A 25,210-nucleotide genomic window follows, 5' to 3' on the forward strand; every position below is an offset into this window, starting at 1 on the left:
CACAGCAGATCTTCAGACACATCCTCGAATGTCCCGGCCCTTCCCACTCTGTTCCGCTGTGGAGCCGCAGCTGGTGGCCCTGGGGTTGGCTCCAGCCACCGCCAAGCCGCACCGTGGCAATGCACTATGGGAGGGAGGGCAGGGCCAGCGAGGAGGGAGCCTGGCTCCACCACCCCTAGAGAGCTGGGCAGATACAGACTCTGTGCAGGGAGGCTGTTCTGAGCCAGGCCCTGGGCCTCCCTTCCCCTCCGCTCACCCAGGAGTGCCATGATGAAACACCAAATTAGCTCCATCATTGTAACTACTCCAAAAGTTATAGGCCACATGTCCTGCCGGAGTCAGCTAATGTCTCCCACTGGTGAGCAGGTGACACTAATGGTTATTTCCTCTCTTCCAGGCACCAACAGAGAGTGAAGCTCAGGCTGGGGGGGCAGTCTTGGGGGTGGGGCAGAGAGGGACCACGGAGCCCAGGCTCCTGCCTGTCCCTGTATCACAAGTGGAATCTGAGCTCCACAGCAGAAATACCTGTTGAATTAATGAGCAACTCTTTTGGAGGACTGGCTTGTGGGATGATGAGCCTGAAAGAGCCCCCGGGAACGGCCTGGTCTCGCATTCAGGCAAAGCCCACCCCGGGGCCCCCTCCCACGCCTCGCATCTCAGCGAACTCAAGGCCCCACCGATACCAGAGAAGCAGGGCCTGGGGCCCAGCAAATCCGAGTCGTCACCACCCCACCTGAGCCGTGGCCCTCTGCGTGTCTGAGAACGTCCTTCTTCCTGCTCTCCACAAACATCCTTCCTTTCTTTCCAGCATTCTTCCGGAAACTGAATCTCCATCATTTCTAGGCCTAACCCAGCCAATGCACCAACCCCGTCTGTCTCCGGTGCACTCCTGCACGCATACGATTTTTCTAAGCAATAGGAGGGCTCTGGGCTTCATCAAAATGTTCCTGGCGGTAATCGCAGGATAATTAGCTTACCGTGAGCAGTGTTTCATTTTTTGTGTGGCTTTCTGTATTTTCCAAAATATCCAGAACAGGAATGTGATCCTTTGCCTTGGGCAAGGAAGGTAAAATACATTGTAGTCATCTAGCTTTTAGAGAAAATGATCTCAGCTTTGCTTCTCTGTCCTCTCGCTGTAAAACTGTAACTCTGGATAATTTCTTCAGTTTGTCTCATCTATAAAATAAAAATTCTGATTTCTCACTGTGTTGAGAGGGTTAAGTGAGATAGTGTATTTGGAAAGGGCTTTAGAAACACACTATGTGTTATTGTTGTTAGAATCAGAATAAATAAACTGTGGCAAGAGCCTCAGAAGGCCCTTTCTCGTTGATGTTTTATTATATCCTCGCCGAAACCATCCAGGTTATTCCCCACATTCTGCGAATGAGGAAGCAGAGGTGATGTGATCTGCCTGAGGCAGGATGCTCGCCCTGGTCCCCGACTCCACGTCCTGCCTACCTGCGGCTTTGAGAGCGGGCGCCTGTCTACCGAGGCCTCGAGAGGCCTCGTGGGTCCCGGCTGACCGGCCGGAGCTGACCTGTGGTCTCCAGCAGCCGTGCTCCCTTATCAGAGCCTCAGCTTCCCCGTGAGTGGCACGAACAGATATCTTTCTCCTCCTTACTCAGCACATGAGAGAGTCACCCCTGAAGTGGAAGCAACTGCTGACTTATTCTAACCACTCATATGGGTATCGAATAAGTTGCATAACCTTCAGGACACAAGGTCTCCCCGAAATTCTTCTTTTCCAAATGCAGTTTCTTAGGGCAACCAAAAAGGCTCCCATGCTGGGGGCGCTGGAGTCCTCTGAGGAAGGGGAAGTGACAAAAAGTCAGCCAGGCAAGCTTGTGTCAGGGACCCGGCGTGTGAGCGGGTACGTGTGTGTGCAGGGCTGCCCGGTCTGGCCCGGGAGGCCTGGCTGACTCCAGCTGGCCACACTCCGGGGGCAGGGGGCTCTGCTGAGGCTGCCCCCCGCTGTCTCATGGGAGGGGAAACAACCGCTCAGCCAGGGTTGCTCTGGTGAAATACATCGCCCACATAGAGATGGGGAAAATAATTTTCCCTAAAGAGAGCTGGGTGTCTGCCCAGTCTTGGATAGGATTTTCTAAGACCAAACAAGTAAACAAAATAAGCCCTGTCAGCAGGAACTGGCATTACAGAGGCGCTCGCTGCCCGACGGCCGGCTCTCCCCCAGACCTCCCCAAAGCCCAGCAGCCAGAAGCAAGTTTGGTCCCCGGGCTCCTCGCCTCCCTAACCCGCCTGAGAGCCTCAAGGCCCCCCTTCAGAATGCCCGTCTGCCCAGGGGCTGCCTTCCCGGGACACGCTGCCAGCTCCGAGTTCTCCCGAGTGACACGTCCCTCTCCCCACTGCCCTCTGGACACCCAAACCGAGCTGCTCTCTGCCCGCCCCCGCTCTTTCGCTCCCCGCGAACTCGCAGCTAATATGATACACTGATTTGGGGGACATGGCAAAGAGGGCTCCTCCTAGTGTCGCTCCAGCAGGGCCTTGGGAGTGACAGCTGGAGATGGTGTCTGACAATGTGGGGGAGGCATCTTCCAGCAGGTGCCTCAAGTCACAAAGCCAGCCTGTCCCCAAGTTCTTGAGAAGGGAGATGCTGATCATGTTACATGACACCCCCCTACCCCCCCGAGCTGTTTTTCTCTGGAACTTGGACTGCTCCTAGCACATGGTCCAGTGTGTCCCGACAGAGATGTGAGTCAGCCAGGCTCCGGGAAGACAGGGACTCATCCGCCCCAGGCAGGAGCCCGCCCCAGTCTGCTGGGTGGGGCGGGGGCAGAAGTAGCAGCTCCCTCTTTCCCTGCTAGTTCCCCTTCTTTCCTTCGAGATTTTCTCTTTGGGTCTAGCTGCCCCATCGTCTCTGCCCCCACACTCTCTCTCAGCCCTGACCCACGTGTGGACCCCCATCGGGTGGCCCGGCAAAGGAAAAGGAAGTTCTCTAAATACCAAGTGGAAATGAGCAGGGACAATGCCGATGACACACAGGTAGAGGGCCTCGGAGTCTGTCACTGGGCCCCCAGGGGCTGGGATGGCGTCACAGGCCCCTCCCTGGCATCTTCCCAGGCAGCTCCCTGCTCTTTTCTGGGGAGTAGAATCCTCTCTTTTCTTGACGTCCATCTGTGGTGCTCTAACAGCCTGTGTCCTTCCTGCCTGAGACCCCATCCAGTCCTTCCACGGGTCTGGGGCCTCCCTCTGAGGGTTCATTTTGCCAGGAAGGGCTACTTTCCCTCCAGCCCACGGGCAGCACTGGGGGTGGAGCTGGAACGAGCTGCCCCTTCCGTCTCAGGTGGCAATTCCGCCTGTCCCCCTAAGGCAGGGCTTCTGTAACGCCCGACATGCCCCGTTCGGGGCTCACGGAAAACAAGCACCATGTAAAACCACAGTGGCCTTCCCTGGAGGGCGGAGCCCGTCGGAGGCGACGCGACAGCCGGCCGGATGCGGACCTGGTGGGGTTGTGACTGTCCACAGATGCATTGGAACTGGGCTGGGCACAGGGGCTGGAGGGAGCTAACCTGCCCCGGGCAATTTAAAGAGTGGTCTTGTTTGTTGGTTTGTGACCGAGGCTTGGAACCTGGGTGCTGTGGAGAGGAGCCGGTAGGAGATGGGACCCGGCATTCTGTGGAAGGCCTGGCAGGGAGGACCCCGAGGGCAGGTCCCTACCAGCAGCCCTGAGCCGGGTGGGGCTGCTCACTGGGCAGCGGGCAGCTCAGTACCCAGTTCCCATGATAACAAACCTCCCACCGAAGCACTGGGACCCACTCTGTTGCTCGGGGTGCGGTCGGCTGGGCTTGTGTCCTGTGACTGGGGCAATGGAGGAACAGCCACCGGAGGCCCAGGAGGGAACACTTCAGAAAAGGCAGAGAAAGCGAGCCGGGGGCCCCGGAGGACACCTGCTTTCCCATCCCGGGAGAGGCGGGCGCCTGAGGAGAGCTCTTCACCAGCTCCGGGCAGGCAGGGCGAGAGACACAGGGGCGTGGAGAGCGGAGCCGACTCGGGGCCTCGCTCCTGGCTCTGCCTCTCCCTGGCCTGTGACCCGAGCAAGTGCCCGAGTTTCCTCCTGGAGATGGGGATGATGATGGTCCTCACCCTGCAGGTGGTGGGGCTCAGTGGAAGCTCTGGCACTCAGGACCTGGCACAGAGGACACGGGGAACCCCAGTGACACCCCTTATACCTGCAGTCGGAGTTCTGCATGCAGACAGTTATCTGGGTCTCGTTCTCGCATCCGTTCCTCACCTTCCTCCCCGGTACCCACTCAGACTCGTGATTCCCAATCACAGTATAAAACAGCCCCTGCGGAAACCAGTTCCATAGTCCAGGATGTTGGTGCCCTCCCTGAATTCTCAGCTGTGCCCGGGCCAGACCGTGGGCAGGGCGGAGCTGCAACAGGGCCGTCTTCTGAAACAATCACTGGTTTCCGCAGGCACCGAGACTGAGGGCAGTGCCGGCCTGCGCTGGCCAGAGAAGAGAGGCATGTAAACACCTCTCCCCAGCTCCTCCCAGCCCACGGCCTGTCCCCTCCTCGAATTCCCTCATCCGAAGGCCAAGTGGAAAGTGGACTCCATGGAAAACCCTCCGTCCTGTTTCACTGCAGCCCTAGACAGACCCTCAAGGTCTTTCTTTGTCCAGAAAGGAAGGCGTTGCATATTTATGAACAAGTAGGTGTCGGTTCAGACACAGAGGAAAACGTGGTTACAGGGGACGAGAGATGAGGATGAATGTGGGCCCGGTGGGCACAGGGTTGGCAGGGCCTGGGGTGGAGAAGGCTCCTTGCTGGAGAGGCCACATCTTTCTACATTGTCGCTGACACCGGAACAGCATAAAAACATGCTGGCCCCTGGACACGGTGACCTGGACTCCACAGCTAGCCTTGTGTCCTTCCCCCTCCAGGAATGAATCAATGTCCACGTGTAATGGGAGGGTTAGCGAGGGTCCGAGGCGCACTGACAAAGCCTCGCTCCTCCCTGGTTTTCTGACCGATGTTTCCTGTGCAGGCTCAGTGGAGAGGAGGGACCTGCCATGGAGGGGACGGCCCGGCAGAGACCTGTCATGGAGGGGACGACCCGGCAGGGACCTGTCATGGAGGGGACGGCCCGGCAGAGAAAGCGCCGGCGCTGCCCGGGGCCTTTCAGGACACGCCACGTCTTGGACTCCAGGTCTTCCCTCGGTCCTCTTCCCGAGAGACGGAGAGGCTCACAGGCCCAGAATGAAGGGACCCAGTGGCCAAGGACCTTGGAGTGGAAGTGGGGGGAGGGGCAAAAAAACCAGGGCAAGAGGATTCCCTAGAGGCCAGGAAGGCAGTGGGCTGAGCACGGGACTGGGTCTCACGAGACCTGGGTTCAGGGTCCAGATCTGTACGGACTCACCGAGCCACCCCAAACTGGTGTGACTTCTCTGGTCTTAAGTTGCTCATCGGTGGCAAGAGGACATTGGCCCAAGTCATTCCCAAGGCCCTTCCCAGCTCTGTCCTTCCCCAGGGCCACGAGAATACGGACACGTAACACTGGTCCTCTGGAAACCAGACACCCGCAGGGGCTGCTCCAGCACTCCCTAGGCCGCCGCCACGCTGGTCATAGTCACAGCCCACGAGGCGGTGTCCCAACTGCTGTGGATCCAGGGGACACAGCGCATCCCTTCCTCCCAAGTGAGTCCTGGACTTCTAACGTCCTAGACAATGTCCAGAGGGGATGTTGGGTGGTTGCTTCCCTTGTGACCAAATACTCTCTCCAGGAGAAAGCGTCACTGTGGGTTGTCGGGTGACGGGAGCAAGTGCATACGCTCTGAGCAGCAATGCAGGAGCACAGGTGCCCCAGTGCTGGGGGAACTTCTCTGACACGCAGGAGCTCGTGACGAGCGATGTCCCATCAGTCTCACGGAAGGGAAAGACGAGGTGTTCACACTACTGAGACGCACCGTGGACTAACAAGGGGCACGTGGGGCGCTGGCTCCTGGCGGACAGGGAGGCAGAACAGGGCTGCCATCTGCTGCCGCCGGGAGCTGGGTTCTGCAGGAAGCCAGTGGAGTGGGCAGTCGGGCTGTCTGGACGCTAGGAATTCAGTGAAGGTGAGAAGGAAACTGTCTCCACTGTTCTGAGCCTCCGGCAACCTCTTAAGGTCGTTTCCTGTAAAGCCGCAGGGAAGGACCTATTGTGAAAGGCCCCATTTAGAAATGACTCCAAAGAGAACACCCAAGGCCAGCGAGCGGTCATTGAGCAGCTCAGCTTACAGCCGGGTCAGAGCCTTGTCTGGAGCAATTAGCTTGTTTTCTGGCACCACTAACCCCATGTACCCAACAATGGCTACTGTCCCAGTCGGCCCAAGTGACAGGCTCTGAAGGGTCAGTGCATACCCATCACCTCTGCTAAAGGGATGCAGACTTTGCATGCTCACCTGTGCTGCAGGGGCCCTGTCGCCACCCTGGGAGTGGGTGTCCATCTCCCGTGGGATGGGGCCAGACCCTACACCCTGCCTCTCCCCCTTCTGAGTTCTTGATGGATTTCCAGCCATCATTTTCTAAAGGATCCTTGTTCTCTGGGGAGTCCCAGAAAGGTCAAGGTCCTCTTGGCTTCAGAACCTGGCCTCTGGCAGGGTGAGCCGCATCCTCGGGACCTGAGCTTTGAACATGAGGGACCCCTCGGTGCATCCCTCCCCGAGCTCTGAGAGTAGGGCTGCAGTTCCTATTTGGAAGCAGAAAACATTGCTCCTGGCTTCGCTATTTCCATCTCTTCAGGGAAAGAGCAGAGGAAAGATCCCACCCAGCTGTCCTCTGCATGGCCAGGCCTGGAGGGATAAACTGAGAGGGGACTTGGACTGGACATTCCCACCCAAGCCGGAGAGTGGGGGTGAAGGAGGAAGGCAGGGCATTCCAGAGAAGGAGGAAAATGGGCCCAGCCTGGGGGACTGTGGTGGTAAAGTGATATTAGCAGAGACAAGCAGGCCAGAGGCAACTCCCGCTGGGCAGCCCCGGCGGCTTCTGACTCAGGCAGCAAGCCAGGCAGGGAGGGCACAGCCAGGGCTCGCTGGGCCAGGCCGTAAGGCGAGGCTGGCCAGCCAGCTTCCTGCATTATTCAGAGCAGCGCTGGCTGACCAGCTCGAGGGGCCGTCTTCATGGGTCCGGGCAGCCAGCCCAGCCTTGCTCCCTTCACACCTCCTGGGGCTTCTGTGTGACCCTGATCTGCCCCGCAGCCTTTGCTGGAAAGCTCTCCCTGTCTGCCTCCGTCCTGATTTGGTCCTGCCTGCAAGAGTCCGACGCTCAGGAATTTAGGGCAGATTTCTAGGGACACTGAGGCCTGGCTACAAATTTCAGATGGAATGTGTGGTGTTGGCCTGAGTTGCTCTGAGTGGGTTGGGGCTCTCCCCAACCCCACCCCACCTTTTCCCCAAGGTATGGCCCATACCTGGACCCAGCCTCTGTCACACGGCAAGACCAGCCTTTCTCGTCCTTTGAATCTCATTTCAAGGGCTACCCACTCGAGAAAGTTTCCCTGAAGTGATAAACCCATGTCCCAGTCTACCACAAGTGATCTCATCCCCGATCGGGCGCTACCAAATGGCTCTTGTCGAAGCTGACGGTGGACAAACCGGTCAAGTCTCAGTCTGCGTCTTCCTGGAGCCGTCACGGCAGCTGACACGAGCGATCTTGCTGCGTCCTGCGGTGTCCTAGGACACTGCCCTGCCCTGGCTCTCTGCTTCCCTGGCTGCCGGCTGTGGGTCCCCCTGATTCTCCCTCAGGGTCCCCACATCCAAACAGTAGAATTTCCCAAGGCTCAGTCTCGGGCCCTCTCATCTTCTCAAAATTTGGGATCACAACTAGTCTCATGGTTTTTGACACCATTTTGGGGCCGACATATCCTAAATTTATTTCTCTAGCCAAGGCCTCTTTCCTGAACTCTAGACTCTACCCAAGTTCTTATTCAACATTTCCACTCGGAGTCCCAAAGGTATCTCAAGTAGAACAAGTCCAAGTCTGAGCTCCTGAATCTCCTCGCCACATGGGTCCTCCCTCTGGGAATCCCCAACTCGGTGAGTGGTGATTCCCTCCTGAGAACCCCAGTTCTTCTCTTTCTCTACACCCTACCCTAAGCTCAATCTGTCAGCAAATACTGTTTGTTCTGCTCATAAAATTCGGAGTGGGACAAAAGTAGGTTTACAGTTATTCCTATGGAAAAGAACACATGGTTAATAAGTAACACTATAAGAATAAACTGTGTTTCATGTACACACAACTGTAAACCTCCTTTGTCCACCCTGTATTTCGGCCAAGCCACATGTGACCCCTCCACCTCTGTCCCTCTTCGAGCCACCATTGTCTCCCTTCGATGGCAATGGCCTCCTGCCTGATTTCCGGGTTTTGCCCTGGTTGTAGTCCATTCCCCAGCTGTCGGCTACAGTGGTCCTTTTAGACGTTTGATTGTGGAACCTCATGAACCTCTCCTGCCCCTTTTCCTCTCCCATTTCCTCTTTGACTCTCTTGCCCCATTTCTGCTCTGTTTCCACTTCAGACACACTGGCCCCTTGGTGTTGTTTGAACAAGTTGGGTGTCCTCTCACCTCAGGGCCTTTGCATATGCCTTTGTCTATGCCTAGCCGTTTCTTCTTCCAGATGCCTGCTCGGCTCTCTCCCTCTCGTCAAATGACCCCTCGTGGGGAGGCCTCCCCCGACCACCCAGTTTCACCCTGCAATCCTCTCTTGCGGACATCCTCCCCAGCCCCACCCCGACACTTCCCTGCTTCGGTTCTCCAGGCCACTTATCACTCTCAGACGTAGTGTTTATCTCACTCGTCTGTTTGTCTTCTCTCGCCAGAACGTAAGCTCCACAAGAGCAGGGGCTTCATTTACAGCTGCATCCCCCGTGCCCGGAGCTGTGCTCGGAACTTCGCAGATGCTCAAACAGACCGCTGTGGACGGCGGTTCTGACCCCCGCTCTGGCACCCTCAGCTCCCTTTCTCCTGGAACGCCTCCGGCTTGCTTCCTCTGCTGGCCCCTCTCAACTGTGGGTGTTCCCCAAAGCTCAGTTCTTCCTGAATTCTCCTTGCACATCTCTCACTCTCCCAGCTTCTCAACCCCCCATCTCTCCCCCTTTTCCTTTTGATACAACTTAAATAATTGTGTTCCATTGGTTACGTTTTTTAATTCCTCTGAAACCTCCATTCAACTGTAGGTATCTTGAAAGCAAGAACAGTATTTGTCCTTTCAGTAGCTCAAATCAGTTCTTTGAGGGATCACTGAAGATGCGTTGAATGGACGGAGATTCATTATGCTTCTCTCTGGCTCCTGCCTGCCTCCTGGCCAGGACACAACCAGGAGGCTGAGATCCAGGGTGGGCCGTTTGAATGTGTGCACCAGGCTTCTGGTCAATGAGCCTATGGGAGGGTGATTTAATGAGTCAGAGTGGATCGATTTAGCCGAGTCTTTGGCTCTACTTGGAAAGGCCTTTGTGCCTACCCTTGGATCTCATTAAATTGTGCATGTGGACACAAAAGATGCAACAAAACTCTTTTCTGGCAATAAGACAGTGTCATTCCAGGAAGCCAGCCTTCCCGCAGCACGCTGGGCCAGTGAGGACCCATGTCCCCAGGAGAGGGCTGCTTCCCTGCCTCCCCCTTTAAACCATGAGGTCTGGGGAACCGGACTGGAGTTGAAGTCCTTGTATTCCTGATGCATCGTAATTACACCACAAACAGTTATTGCACACAGAAAAGAAACCCTGTCTTATATGAGAGAAGTTCCTTCTAGATCCTTCCCCCATCCAAAGAAAACAGAAACGCTCCCACCGCTGAGCCCCTCTGTGAGCACACTCCGCCTTCGCTGCCGTCTCGGCCGGGCCCAGAACTCTCCTTTCCAGAGACTCTCAGACAAATCCCATCTGACCCTGATTCCGTTGCTCCATCTCCCCTCCACCCTTCTGCGCCTGGCTTGTGGTGCAGCAGCTGGCCTAACGGGTCCGTCCCCAACTGTGTGAGGGGCCAGGGGTTGGGGGCCGCTGGGCATGTTCTACAGTTCCCATCAGCTGGGCTCTCGGACGTGGAGGGTCCCCCTTGCCCACTCCCTCCACAGCCCAGCTCACGGTGTGCACCCAGCAAGTGCTCAGCGGCCCGGAGCTGATCTTCAGTGTGCGTTTGCTGAATGCAAGCGGAATGAATGTCAAGGTCAGCGCCCGGGGAGGAGGATGGGAAATGGCAGGGGAATCCAAGTGTCAGCACCAGAGCTGCCCCTGAAATGAGAGGAGTAGGAGAGCTTCGCCAGGCCGCCCAGGAGAACCGCCTCGAACGGTCTTCGAGATCCCTCGACACGCTGCACAATCTCGGGAGCGGTGCCAGCGCACCTGCCGGCCCCGGGGCGCCGTGGGCGCTGGTGGAGACCTGGATCTGGATCTTGGCTCTCTGCCACCTTGTCCTGGGTGAGTCTGGGTGACTTAGCCTGGAGACTTTGTTTCCTTACTTATATCCGGGGACGATAATGAGGCCTGTGTGTGGATGAGATGTGGTAAGGCTGGTCCTGCTCTTGGCTCAAGTAATAACCTGCATATCCCCAGTAAAGGGGGGCCTGGAAGGAACAGGTGGGGGAGGAGTTCAGCTCTGGCGTAGGACTACACCACGTGGGAAAAGGAGGAAGACAGCTGGTTGGCACAGCCCTCCCTGTGTCAGGAATCTCCTAGAGGACATTTCCCAGAATCTTGGAGAGGACTGATTCTTACCAATTTTTAAGGGAGGTGGGTATGTCTGAAAATTCTGCCCAGTGGCCTATTATCTTGGGGGTTAGGCCTCTACTATGGAGACCACACCCCAGGGACTAGGCACCTCTGCTCTGTGAAAGTGAGAGAGCCAAGCACTTCTCTGTAAGAGAAACCCAGAATCTCAGCATCTCAGGACTTTGCAGCTGGTTTCATACTGAGAGACCACAGCCCAGAGAGGGTAAGTCACTTTTCCAAGATCACACAGGAGCATGTGGCATAGCTAGGACAAGAACTAAAACAGGAATAGTCATAGCCAGTGACCAGTCCGAACAGGTGGTCTGGACCCAAATGGGGAGTCAGGCCTGGGAGTGGTACAGTGACCCACAGGCTGAGCTAGACGAAAAGACGTGGGGAGAACAGCCCCGTGACAGTGCTGTCCTAGGCATCTTGTTTGAGCATTTAATTTAATTTACTACATATAATACCATTATGAGCTACATACCATGATTATAATCTCCATTTTGCTGATGTGGAAACCGAGGCATGGTTTACATAATGTCCCCAAGTTCTGACAGCTAGAAAGTACAGAAGCTAGAATGCAACACAGGTTTGTCTGGCGCCAAAGCCCGTGCTCTCTGCACAAAGCTCTGCTCATTCCCCGCTGGAGCCTCTCTAGGGAGACGCTCAGTCAGCGTCACGTAAGGCCTCCCTGCTGACCTGCGCCCAGGCTCCCTGGAAGTACACCAGCACTCCACCACTCCCAAAACAACACACACATGCACATATACGTTGTGTGCACACACAGGTGCACACACACATGTACACACACATGCACCCGTGCACATGTTCACTCTGACCTGGCAGGGACCTGGTACGGCAGGAAGATGGCAGAGTCCATTAACACCAAGCACAACACATATTTATGGCCCCAATTACAGCCTTCACCTCCCGCCACCACGAGGAGCAGGAATAGCGACAGGAATAGTGTGTGCACTGAGGTCTGAGGCAATAACGACAAGATTACAGAGATGTTAGCAAACCCCAGTGACGGTGGCTCTATTATAATGATAAATCTACAGCTTTATGTAGAAATAATGAGACTGGGGGCAGGAGTGGGGGAGGAAAGAACGGTGATTTCAGCCAATCAAAGTTCTGGGTGGAGAGAAAAACGGCAAGCTGCTGGGAAAACCCAGAACACCATCAGGGCACCTTAGCCAAGCCAGGCAGGATGGGGGCATCAGGGCAGCCCTGCCGAGGCCTGGGATGGATTTAATAAACTCCTGCAATTCCTTCCCATGCGTGGGCTTCTTGACGGGCTGGGACCGTAGGAGCCTCCAACAGCCCTAGCACATCTGATTTGCCTACTCCTCACCCTGCAGCCTGGAGGGGGTATAGGAGCTCACTGTTATCTAGGCCTCCCTCCAGAACAACCCGGAGATGGTGAGGCAATTGTCCTTTGTGGCTTAAGGTTTGCAATCAACAGAGAGCTGGACTCCTTGGATATACACTCCACTAGCCTTGAAGCGCCGTGTTCAGTGGTGAGAAACAATGCCAATGCTTCCAGGCTCTGCTGCTTCGAATGACCAGGAGCCCTGGGGCAGGGGCCAAAACAAGGGCACCCCTTGTTCCACCTGCCAGGGCTGATCTGATTCTGTGATACAAGCACGAGGGGCAACAAGGGGACAGCATTCATGGACTCGTGTGACCTCAGATAACCCCCCTGAGCCACCTCTCCTCCTACCCAGCCTGTGGGTCACTGACCTTCCACTTTGATCCCGACTACCTGATCCAAATGGTTAATCTCTTTGCCACTTCAAGCACAAACCGCCTACCTCAACCATACCTCTGAAACAATGCACAGGTGGGGTCTCTCCCCACCAACTCTGACTCTACCCATTTCAAAATGGCTGCCTTCTCCAGGAAGCCTTCCCAGATTGACCAAACCCAACTCCACTGCTTCTTTATAACCTTCCCCTTGTGCCCCAATACAGATGGTTCCTGACTTTTGATGGTTCGACTTAAAGATTTTTCGACTTTATGATGGTGTAAAAGCAATATGTGTTCAGTAGAAACTGTAATTCGAATGTTGAATTTTGATCTTTTCCTGGGCTAGGGATATGTGGTATGATATTCTCGTGATGTTGGGAAGTGATCACCAGGGAAGGGACCCTGACACTGTACAGTACGTTGTGTTAGATGACTGTGCCCAGCTCGAGGTAATGTCCGTCTGAGCATGTTTAAGGTGACTCGGCTGAGATGTGATATTTGGTAGGTTAGGTGTATTAAATGCATGTTGACTTACTTATTTTCAACGTACGATGAGTTCATTGGGACATAACCCATGATCAGTCAAGGGGCATCTGTACATGGCTGTAATTGGATTAGCCAAGCCATTGGTCATTCAACAAGAATGTGCTGAGTTCTTACATGTGCATAAAGTGACATGCTCAGCCCCAAGGGACAGTACGAGAGAGAGCGAATGTGGGGCACAGCCGTTCCCAAGCCACCGGGAGCACTTGGCAAGACAGACTATGCTCCGGGATATAACTGAGGGATAAGGGACAAGAGCAAACCCAGAGAATGGTGGCTGGCTTCGGGGGTGCTATAAAAGGTGGGTTGGTTTGGGGGGAAGCAGAGAGATGGGGGAAAGGCCTGCCTGACGGGGCGCCTTGAGAGCAAAGGCAAGAGGCAGGAATGTCCAGCGTGTTCAGGGAGCAGCCTGCGGGGCTGAGGAACTGCGGGAGTTCTGAGCTGGGGCCAAAGTGCAGCTCTAGGGAGGGGACCGGCAGGCGGGAGAGGCAGGAGCCCTCTGGGCTCATCTGTGCCACCCCCACCTCACGGTCTCAGGACTTCACATACAGAGGCCAAGTGCTCGATCATTCCTGGCGACTGTGACTTGGGCCTCTCTCGCCTCAAAATAATTATAATCTTAGAGTCAGCACCAAAAACAAATAAATAAATGAAACAGGTAAACGCACCAGCCTTATTCCCCTTCCCCCTCCTTTGCCTGACTCTTTACCTGCTGAGAGCTCCCCAGAGCCTCGCCTAGGCAGGACATCCAGCTCAGACAGAGGCGAGCGAGACAGGGTGTGAGCCTGGCCACCGGCTCCTCAGCATGGGAAACCCCCGGGCCTGGACACCCTCTGCTCCCGGACGGAACCTTCCCCTTCCTCTTTGCCGATCAAGTCCCTCCCCACCCAGCTTAGTCCCCCTCGTCCATCCAGGAAACCTGTCCTGCTGTCCTAACTCTCAGGTCTTGCCAGCTCACACAGGGTGCAGCATTTGCTACTATGCATCACTAGGTACTGCATGGACAGGTCCTGTCTCTGTAACTGGATTATAGATTTCCATGGTGGGGAGAGGCTGGCTGTCGTCTATCCAGCCCCCCCCCCCCCCCCCCCCCCCCCCGTGCTCGGCACAGTGTTCTGCTCAGAGGACGTGGAGGAGGACTGTAACAGCACTGATGACGACGACCTTTTGGATGACCTGCCTTTTTTCTGAAGCTGGGCTGAGGAGGGGAATGGGACGAGAGCAGGGACAGCCACGGAGTTCTAGGATCTAGGACCTTACCATCCAGGTGGGGGTGGGGTGCTTGGGCGGACCGCCTCCTCCAGGACTGGGGCTTCCACACATGCCCAGAGATGAAGTCCCAGGAGAGGGAGCATTCTGGTAAGAAGTGGGGCTCCTTGGAGGGCTGGCCCTCGCGTCTCCCTCTCTGGGCCCCTGGGTCTCACCCAGTGCAGGAGGGCTGAGCTGCTTTTCTCCACCTCTACAGTCATTATAATGAAGCTGTTGCCTCAGGAGACACCAGGGAAGAGCTGCACCGATGCAAACTTCAGAGTGATTTATAGAGCAGAGTTGCTGTGGCATCCTGCCCCATCTGCCCCCAGCTGCCGGCCCTGCTCTTGGTGCTGTTTTGGGGGATGGGGACATTGGACTGGACCAGTCAAAATCAGCACCAGCTATAAGACTGGGGTGTCCCAGAGACCCTCCCTGAACCCGAAATAGAGCCCACCAAGCTTTCTCTTTCTCTTCAAACATATCAAAATTCTTGCCCTTTTCTTATCAAAGTAGGACTGATTTTCCCAGCCTCCCTCCCTACAGATTCAACACAGATATTGTGTACTGGCTGTCCAAAGGGAGGATGTGCAGACTGAGTGGGGTCACCCCTGTCCCAGAGAAATATCCAGGGAGACAGCAAGCGGTTAGCTCTCCGGACACTAGATGCAAGGCCATTGGTGCTCTGTGGACACGCCCCTGCTGGGCTCTCAGCTGCCTGGACAGCTTCCAGAGACTCACCACCTACCCCTGCAGGATGCAACCATCCCAGTTCAGCACCCCAGGGCCCTGGAGCTCTCCCTCTACACCCGGCCGAGGATCCTGGTCGCGGCCAGAGCTGTCCTCCCTCCTCTTCAAACTGAACAGAGCCTTAGCCCCTTGAAACCTTCCGGGTCAATTCCAGGTGAGTGTGAACAGTCCAGCCCCTCTCCCCCATGTGGGGCTTAGCCAAGTGTCCTTTCAGGCCACCCCAAGCCCCAACTCCCAGCCTGGCCTGGCAGGCCGTGCCGAAGAGAAGGAGTCTGCGTGTGGCTGTCACTTGTGTTGGTGTTTAAGTACCCCCAGTTCTGCTGGGCAGGGAAAATCACTCCTATTCTGGCAAGAAAAGGATCACCTTCCCTGCCCCTTTGATATTAGGAGCTGCATGGGTCCTGCTCCGGCTGATGAAATGTGAGTGGGAGTGACGTGTGTCACCTCTGCATGGAAGCATTAAGAGACAGTGCACACTCTGCCACATCCCCTTCCTCTGACGTGGTAAAGGGAGCACATGTTGAGATGGAGCTTGGATCCCTGGTGACAAGGTAGAGAGCGCAGTCCTGGCCAGGCTGTGGAACACGGGTGGTGTGGACGAGAACTACAGCTTGGTTGCTTCAAGCTAGCGATTTTCAACCTTTCTCATCTCACGGCACACAAACTAATTACTAACATTCTCAGGCACACCAAAAATATATTATCTTTTTTGCCAATCTGACAAAAAAAGAATAGGTATAATTTTGATTCATTCACACCAGATGGCTCTTATTGTGTTGGCTGTTGTCACTTTTTTATTTTACAATCGAATGGAAAAGAGGCCAGTGCCCCTGACTAGTGGGGTACTGCAGGTTTAAAACTTCTTGTGGCACACCAGCTGAAAATCGCTGCTGGAAGCCACCAGCCCCTAAGATTGTTTATTGATGGGGTACCACCTGGCGCATCCTCATGGATGCAGCCTGTTCTTGGTTGCCTTTTCCAGGACGCTGCTGTCGGATTCAGTCTATGGGCCTGGCCCAATCCTTACCCATGATCAAAAAGACATATAACGTAACTCTACAGGTGGTAAACCTGAGGCCTAGCAGGTAGAGAGAATTACCTAGAACATGAGATCAGAAGCAGTAGATAAACATTCCTTTCCCTTCTCACCGACACGGGGGCTCTGCTGCTCCCCCTCACCCCAACCTGGGGCAGAATGCAAGAACTTCCCCTGGGAGGGCCGGGCCACTGGTCAGTTCCCAGTCCCTCTTCACATCCTGAAGCGTAAAGGCCCATCTGTCTCCAAGGGTGAGGGTGCTGGGACACTTCCCCCTCAACCCAGAACCAGGAATCCTCAAGAAGCCCAAGGACAGGGCCGTACTCACGCTCGTGGCGTACTGGATGTCCTTCCAGATGGAGGTTTCCCGGGACAGGTCGGAGGCCTCAAAGAGGTTGTCCAGGATGACCTCGCCGATCATGTCATGGCGGGAGAACCGGTCGAAGTCGAAGACACTGAGGTGCAGCTTGCGGTCAGCCAGCTCCTCGTAGGGCACGGGGAAGTAGAAGTTCTCGTCGAAGGTGGGGTTCAGGGTCTTGCGGTGCACCCGCGTCTGCTGCTTGCATTTGCGGTCGGGCAGGAGGTAGATCTTGACGTAGGGGTCGGAGCTGCCGCAGAAGTCCTTGGCAGGGAGGTCGAAGGCCTTCAGGATGCGCACGACCAGGGTCTCCGTCTCGTAGTCGTAGCGCAGGCTGAAGTTGATCTTCCCGCAGCTCTTGGCGGCCTCGGATTTGGCCTCGTCCCCATCCACCGACTTCTGTTTGTACAACTCGGGCTTGATGCGCCCAATGCTGGTGGGCTGCTCCGCGGCCAGCGGCAGCTCGTTGCCGAAGTCCACGCTGGACACGTGCATCTGCCGCGGCAGGTGGCGCTTGAAGGACGTGTGCCTGGCGGAGGGCAGGGGCAGAGGGCGTGGTCAGGGCTCAGGGGCGGGGATGCAGGCAGACACACCCCCTGGCCCTCGCTCATCCTACCGCGGGTGTGTGTGGGGGCGGGGGGAGTCCCCTTTTCCTCCCATTTGTTGCTCCCTTTTCCTCTGCACACACTTTGTGCGCAGGCTGCTGTGCATATTACAGGTCTTTATATACGTAAAGTAGATGCAAGGGGGTCTGGTACACAGTAAGCTCAACAAGTATGAGCCATTGTTGGTGTTAGCCTTCTCCCTACTTTTCTGCTGCCTACCTGCTTTCAGGTTTCTTCCTAGTAGACTAGATCTGGTTCCCAGATTAAACATGAGATCCCTTAAGAAGAGTACCATCCTCTGCTCTCCTGGATGTGTCTGGTGGCTGTCCCTCCACCACCGCCACTACCCCCATCACCATAGTGAGCATCACTGGGCTTTGCAGTCAGACTGGATAGGATAATTTGGGGTCTGCCACTGTCTAGCTCTGTGACCTTGGGCAAGTTATTTAACTTCTCTTTGCTATAAAGTGAGGATAATAAAAGTAGCAGTTGCATAGGATTTCTGTGAGGATGAAGTGAATTCATACATATAAAGTACGCATTAGAACAGGGCCAGTGTATAATAAGTGATGTATCATTAGTTCTTGCTGTCCTATGGATTCTTTCATGAACTCCTCATAGCAACCTCATGAGTCATTAGCTCTATTTTACAGTTGGGAAAAGTGAGGCTGAGGAAAGGTGAGCAACTTGCTCGAGGTCATATGGTAAACTCTGTAAATGTGACCCCAGCACTATCTGGAGACTGGGCCTCCTTCCTTCCGGCTGGTCCCTGGGAGCTGGGAGACGCTGCGGGGACCCAGGAGTCCACGGAGCCCCAAGCTGTGAGTGAACACAATGCCTCATGCCTGTATGTATCACTTCTTTAGCTGGGGATGGGGGATTGGGGAGGAGGGTGTCAATGGGGGAAAAGGGAGAAACATCTGTAACAAAAATAAATTAATAAAAAAAAAGTGTTTCTGGATTTAGAGCAGACTTTTGTCATTATGTGGCAGCTGTTGGTTTTGCTTTCTCGGTTAAAGAATGCCTTGTATACAACTGCTGTCATGCAGGGAATTCTTCAAAGGTGATAAAGCAATCCTCATTCTCAAAATGGTAAGACTCTCTTGCCCTATCTCCGTGTGCTGAATGAAGACGTTGTCTCTGAGGCTTTGTTGACATATCCCTAGATGACCCATGAACTTTTATGCCTCTGGGTCTTTGCATATCCTCTTCCCTCTGCCTGAGGTCTTTCCTTCCTTCCAAACGCCCAACACCCCCCACCCACTCATATACTGGCGCACACCACATGCACAGCACCCCACCCAAAAGGTTCCCCTTTCCTGAGGTCTTTGCTGCTGCCCACCTACTTTGCTGACCACCCCCATGAACCACATCATCTGAAATGTTCTCCAACCATAGTTCACTGGTTATTATTTCTGGTCTCCGACCCTCGCAGGCTGGAATCTCTGTGATTGAATAAGGGAATGTGGAGGTGTGGGATTAGGGAAGGGAGGGCTCCATCCCTCACCTGGTGGATGACGCTGGCTCTGTGGTCTGTCGCTGCAGCCGTGTGTGACGCGTGATGTGCTCTTTGACTGACATCTGCACCTCAGCTGGGATATCTGGGGACGTGTGGCTGATCTTCACGGCTGCCTCCAGGAAGCCCAGGGTGCTGGGGTCCTTCAGCTTGTCTGCCATGGTGCCTCTGGAGATAGGGCTCTGGAGGGCTTCCAGAGGGATATTAGCAGAAGAGGGGCTGGAGGTCTCCTTGTTCCTCCAGGGCATCCAGCACAGCTTCCAAAAGAGAAAGAGAAAAACTGCCACCAGGGCCACGCCACACACAATAACTACCACTGCAAGGAGGCCGACAGAGGTGCCTGCCCTCGGCGTGAGCCAGGCAGGGACGGACAGAGACAGACAGAGGCCGGGAGAAGCCAGGAAGGGTGTTGGAAGAGGGAACACACACAAGGGACAAAGACGGAAGAGAAAAGAATGGTTGTGAGAAAGCTGCCCAGGTGGAGGAATGATGGTTTTAGGGCTGACACTCCATAGTCCCCTGGCCTTCACTGGGTCTGATTTTACAGCACGGTCCCTACCCCCACTGCCAACTTGGGGAGCACCCTACTGTTTGTTGGCTTGTGCACTGGGAAGGAAAAGTAATTTTAATAACAGCCTAAGCAAATGTGCAAATTTGGGAAGCGTTCACATTTGAATGCTCTCAAAATTTCTATGAGAGCTGTTATGGTGGCCAGACTCACAGCCGAGTCATTTCCGTGCACCGCTCGCTCTCTCCCTCAACAGGCTGAGCGGCCTTGAAGAACAGGGGCTCCAGGAACTTGTCCCCTCACCCCACTGAGCCCAAAGCAGGAGCTCAGTAAATAGTTACTGAGTGGACTTGAAGTGAATGAGATCGTGCATCATCGCTTTGAGGACCCAGATTAGGTCTAAAGCTTCTTCTATACGCTTCTACTAATGCATAGTAGGCTCCATAAATACTGGTATTAAGGTGGAACCCAACCCTCACCATTTGTTTAGGAGAAGCTAAATACAAATGACCCTGTAGCTGTCTTTTCTCCATCCTGTGGTTTGAGAGCTTTGCTGTAAAACTGATTATTTTTTAAAGTTGTGGTTAAAGGTGGGAGCTCACTTCCCCACCCCCCACCCCCAGCCCAACCCTGCCCCACTTTCCCCAGAGAGCTGTGAGCATGTCTCCCTTCAGGAGAAATAACTGAGCAGACCTCTCACCTTTAGGAAAAATCTTTTGAGCCCAAGGCCTCTTCTTCCTCTGAGTAGAGAGTCAGAAGCTCTGAACCAAGGGTGCACCCAGCAGGTGTGCACAAAGGCCACGGTGGACACCAGCAGAGAAGTCTGGTATAGCTTGCATGATGATTGGAAAACTGAGAAATTCCACCACCACCATCACACCAGATTTTTTGCTACTCTGGCAAAGGACAGAGGACTTGGTACCTGGACTTGTACTCATGCAGGGTGGGAACAGGGGGATGTCATCACCAATTCTACTCCCTGTTCCCTGCCTGGCCCCTGTAGACCTATGAGTTTTCAGCCCCTGGATTATCCTGTCCCGATGCCTTAAGAATCCTATTAAGGTGAGAAATGACCCTACAAGTACTGGGCCAGGCTGTGCTTCTGCAGATAGGAGGAGTGTCCAGAGAGGGGACTTGCCTGGGGTCACAGGTCAGACACAGAGCCTGGACCAGGGCCCAGATGTCCACTGCCCAGCCTGGGGCTCTGTCTACCATCCCAGCCTGTTTGCCCCTGATTAAGATGTAGGCTACTGGAACCCTGTGCTTTTTATATTTGTCTGACTCAGGGCCTAGCACAGAAACTGGCCCATGAGAATAAATGAGTGAGTGAATGAATGGCACATAAAGGAGCTGTAATTATCTCTCAAACAACATTTACTGAGCATTTGCCTTGTGCCAGGTGCTAAGCTCTACTTGAAGTACAGAGATGCAGGTCTCTCCTGGGAGGACCCAGATTATTCTCACAGCCCTCAGGTCCCAGGAAAAGCTGTTCCTACCCAGAGGGACCGGACAAGGAGGGAGGACATCAGCCACCCTCTCTGGGGTGCCAGGACTATCTCCGACTCCCTGACTGTAAAGAACCGGCCTTGATCAGCTACCTCCTTCATGGATAAGGGATAGCAGCAGAGAATCCTCAAGTCCTCAGCCACCCGCACCAACCCCCAAGCCCCTGCATGGAGACACTGGAGCCTTCCCTGGCCAAAGGAGCTGGGTCCATCCTTCCCCCGGAGACTGCCAAGGACCAGGAAAGCTGACTCCAAATTAACTTCTAGACTGAAGGTCTCCAATAGGGTATGCATGCATCCCAGGGGCACAAGAGAAAAAACATCAGGTTGTTTTAATATTGATTTATTACCTTAAAAATAAGACATCGAAACTTTAATGTACATACAGGTTGATAGTGACAGAAACAATGGCATTTGTTACTGGATTTAGTCAAGTTATTGAACATTACTATGTCCAAAGGTCAAAGTGCTTTTTATATATGAGTATTACTCATACTGTCCGGGGAAATAGGTATGGTTATTATCCTCATTTTGCAGATGAGGAAACTGAGGCACAGAGGGTTGGATTGATTGCCCAGGGTCACACAGCTTGTAAGTGGTGGGACTGAGCCACAACCCCAGGCTAGTCAGCTCTGCAGTACTCCTTCTGCTGATGTGTGGCATATGTCATGGGGACAAATAACCATATATTGGAGGTCTTAAAATAATCTTCGCTGTTATGAATTGGTGACTGTTTCTTTAGGCCCATAGGCCCCTGGGGTTCACGAGAGCAGCCACAGATGGACGTGACCTTCTTCCACGCAGGTGGCTAACTCTAGACCCTGACCTCTGCTCTGTTACAGCTGTGCTGGATGTCTTCTCTGCAGTGAGTCATCTTAAAACAAAAGGTATTTCTAGGACTTTGCTTTCTTTTGATCATACATCTATCTTACTTGCTCTGGTAATAATTCGAATTTTAATGAGGAAGGGGGAGAAATGGGGAAGTCCAGAGAGCACAGAGTGCATTTCAATGTTCAGCCTGACAGAAACGGAATTCATAAATGAAAAGAGAGGTGGGCCGAGGGAATCGGTGTGTCCTCGGTGTGGCTGCTGTTTTGAATGCTCCTCCCCGTGACCCTGGCCGTTCGTTGTTCCCTCGAAGCTGCGATTCAGGGAGGCAGGGGTATGGGCTACTGGGAATCGGCACCCGGCGCTCGATACTGGTTATGTAAGACCAGGAGGGCCTTCCTCTGACCAGGGACTCTTCTTGCAGGACACCTCACAGGCGGGCAATGTGAGGCGAATCGGGTCCTGGTGCTGAGTGGGTTCACTCCCAGGGGTTACAGGGAGAGGAGCGAGGATGGTACGAGCAGAATTAGGCCAGGGCAGAGGATAGTGGTACAGCACTTAGCCCCCTTCCAATCACTCTACATGGCCTTGAACTCAGCCAGCCCACGGAACCTGGTTAAAGGGGCACTGAGGCTGGAAGGGCAGGCTCTAGGAGGCCTAAGTACTATGCAAAAGCCCAAATCACCTAGGATATGTGCCTTCCTGCCCTGGGCCTGCTGCCCTCTGGCAAAGCACAGGTGCACAAGCAGCCTGCAAGGCTGTTTCCCCCTCGTCCTGTGTGCGCCACGGCCCTGCGAGGCAGAGAATTCTGACGGGCAGCTCAGCGCCGACGGAGTCCCGACCCAGTGCACTTCAAATATACACCAGGCACTAGCGTCATGTCGAGAGAGGTAGCTCTCTAGGAAGGGCAAAGCCCTACCACAGACCGGAAAAGAGACGGTACTTCCTAGCGTGGGTGTTCTTCCTGCTTTATTTCCCACTCAGCCTGGAGACAAAGAAGTACGGCCCCGCGTCAGACTGGGCTCATGCAATGTCCATCCTCACTGGCTTTAAACCGTGTGACTTTGGCAAGCTACTTAATCTCTCTCAGCCTCAGTTTCCTCATCTGTACAATGGGTAAAATGATAGTATCTACCTCATAGGGGCCTTGTGAGGTTTCAATGAGATCAAAAGTGCTGAGGTCAGTGCCTGGAAGGTAGTAAGCAACATAATACATATTAGCTATATATTTTTTGTTGTTCAGATAGAGAGGGAGGGAGAGAGAGAGAAACATCAACGTGAAAGGGACACATCAAGTGTTTGCCACCCGCACGACCCAACCAGGGCCGGGGACAAACCGCAACTGAGGTACATGCCCTGCGCAGGAACCGAACCCGGGTCTCTCTGGATGGCAGGCCACTGAGCAACCAGCCAGGGCCATATTAGCTATTTTTATCAGAAATACCTACTTTCGCCTTTTTTAGTTTTAAATATCCCCTAATTTTGAAATCTGTTTTGTTGGCAGAACACCTGCAAGCCATGAACTCTGATAAACAGACATAGCTTTAGCTTTATCGTTACCAGCCGGGAGCAAACGTACTAGCAGAAAGAGTGTATTTGCCATAGCGCCCGGCCTCTCTGCAGCTCAGGGCAGGGGGTGCTGTATGAAAGCTCACTTCTCCACGTCTCTCTGCCAATGCTCACGCGCTTGCCACTGTCCAGTTGTTTTGTTATCATCACCGCCCGACCAGCACTGAACAGCACTGAGCTCCAAAGGAAGAAAAGTCAACAACTGAGAATGTTTTTGCAAAGTTTTCGTGGAAACTGGGGGAAAGAAGTCCATTACTCAATATTAGGGGTGAAATATCTTCACCTCATCAGAGGAGTCCAGTATTCCACAGGCACCTGGCAGGGAAACCATGCTGACTCTGGGAGAGCAGAGAGCTGTGGAACTAGGTGTGGGAAACACCCAGTGACCTGGCTCTGGGCAGGGACAGGCCTGGGTCCTGGGCAAGGCTTCCAGTCCCGGCTGGGGAAGTGGACTGCATTGGGGCTCAGACACCGGCCGACGTCTCAGGGGAGCACTAACGCCAGAGCACGTGCACCCACATTTCCAATTGTGTGACCTTCAGCAAGTTACTTAACTTCTCCAAACCTTGGTTTCTTCTTTTATTTGATGGAGATTCTAATTACATCTACATCACAGAATCACTATGGATATTAAATAGATGAAGACTTTGAACACAGTTCCCAGGACATGATGAATGCTCCCCAAATGTCCACGCTATTGTTGGCGCTTTGCTGTTTTGGTGGAGGGTAATCATTTGCTGCCTACAGGGGGAGCCCACAGCTGGGCCCTCAGGGGCAGGGGAGGACACCAGAGCAGAGGCAATGCGTCTGAGAGCCTTAGGCCCCTCTTCTCCCCTGGGAACTTAAGATCTTCCTAAAAACCTTTAGGCCAGGACCTGCTTGTCACCTTAAGTGAGACTGTCTAGCAGGAGTGATAGCGCATGGCCTTCCTCTCTCCCTGGGAAATGCTAGGTTATTAATTAGCAACCCAGAGCTTTCTTATCTCCCCAACTGCCACTTCTTTCTCCAAAGACAGAGCCCTGGCGCCCGGGCCCCTTCTCTCCACCCATAGTGTTAGGGTTCATCAGCAGCTCTTATCACTCCCTTTGTCCCCATTTTTCTAATGGGCTTCCATGTCAGGAAAATCCATTTTGTAACAGTATTAGGCATTTCTGTTAACAGATTGTAATTGAAAAGATAAGGGGGGAGGAAGTGAAAGCAAGGAGCGGTTCCTGCTCCTTCGCAGCTGGAGAAAGCTGGCTGCAGGGCCAGGGCTGACCCTCGCGAATGGAAGTGTCAGCGGTTCAGAGCAGGAACTGCTGGGCCGGGGGCTCTCATTCAGACACAGACAGAGACAGACAAGAACGACCCAGAGGCTGAAAGCAAAAAACACAGAGGCTCAAGAGCCTTGAAGGAACAGGGCTCGGTCTGGGAACTGAAAAGACTCTAGGCATTATTATTACAATATCAGTGCGAGTAACAGTGTTTGTTACTTACTTCTCCATGGTCAGCATTGCACCCCCTTACATCATCTCGCTTCATCTTTAGAGCCTCCCTAAGGAATTAGTATTCACCTCTCAAAGATAAATTAACTAAGTTTAGAGATGTTAAGTAACTTGTTCAAGATAACACTGTAGTAAGTGGAGAGCTGAAATTTGAACTTGGGGCTTTCTGATGCCCAAGTCCAGGCTCTTGAGCCAGGCGTGTGAGGGGACTGGAGGCTGAGCTGAAGGGTGGGCAGAGTAACTGGGGAGACATTTGTTATAATCAGTAGAGGGTGGGGGCATCCTGTACTTTTTGTCCTGACCCTGCGAACCTGGGCAGAACCCTGGAGATTAGAATTATGGCTAACCTCCTCATCCTCCATCTTTTCTTCTTCCCTGGAAAGTGCAGACACTGTAGGGTACCCACTAGCCACCAGGCAAATAACTAATGGCCCCTAGAAAGTCTCACATGCAGAGATGTACCTGAGAAGTACCTGAATGTGTGTGCGTGTGTGTGTGTGTGTGTGTGTGCGTGTGTGTGTGTGTGTTGGGGGGGGACAGGGGCTCTTCTGTCCTGAGGCTCACAGATGTGATCCATTAACAATGAGCTCTGCCATGGCTTGTAAATTTATTAGGAGAACCTAGTGTAATTAAAATTCCGGGTTATCAGGAGGGGGAGCAGAGAGACTGCTTTCTTTCCTTCTTCCAGAGATCCAGGCCAAAGTACCGATGGGGATAATTAGCAGAGTCCAAACAGAAAAGGAATTAATGCTCCTGAAAAAACCGTGATGGAGAGAGACAATGCTGGACTAATTACGACCTCACCA

General features: G+C 53.9%; 1 protein-coding gene across 2 annotated transcripts in view; it reads right to left on the bottom strand.

The window, feature by feature from the left end:
• SYT6 (synaptotagmin 6) overlaps positions 1-25,210 on the bottom strand; it is a 54,246-nt gene that overhangs the window by 24,684 nt on the left and 4,352 nt on the right. The window contains exons 2-3 of one of the 2 annotated variants that reach the window (XM_036273297.1): positions 18,502-18,850; positions 16,360-16,918 (exon numbers count right to left, since the gene is read on the bottom strand). In XM_036273297.1, the coding sequence (XP_036129190.1) occupies positions 16,360-16,918; positions 18,502-18,850 (908 nt within the window). The remainder of the gene's footprint in view (positions 1-16,359; positions 16,919-18,501; positions 18,851-25,210) is intronic. The other variant, XM_036273298.1, reaches the window with a different exon arrangement.

Source organism: Molossus molossus, unplaced genomic scaffold, assembly GCF_014108415.1.
Source record: "Molossus molossus isolate mMolMol1 unplaced genomic scaffold, mMolMol1.p scaffold_m16_p_20, whole genome shotgun sequence".
In the NCBI taxonomy this organism is placed as follows: domain Eukaryota; kingdom Metazoa; phylum Chordata; class Mammalia; order Chiroptera; family Molossidae; genus Molossus; species Molossus molossus.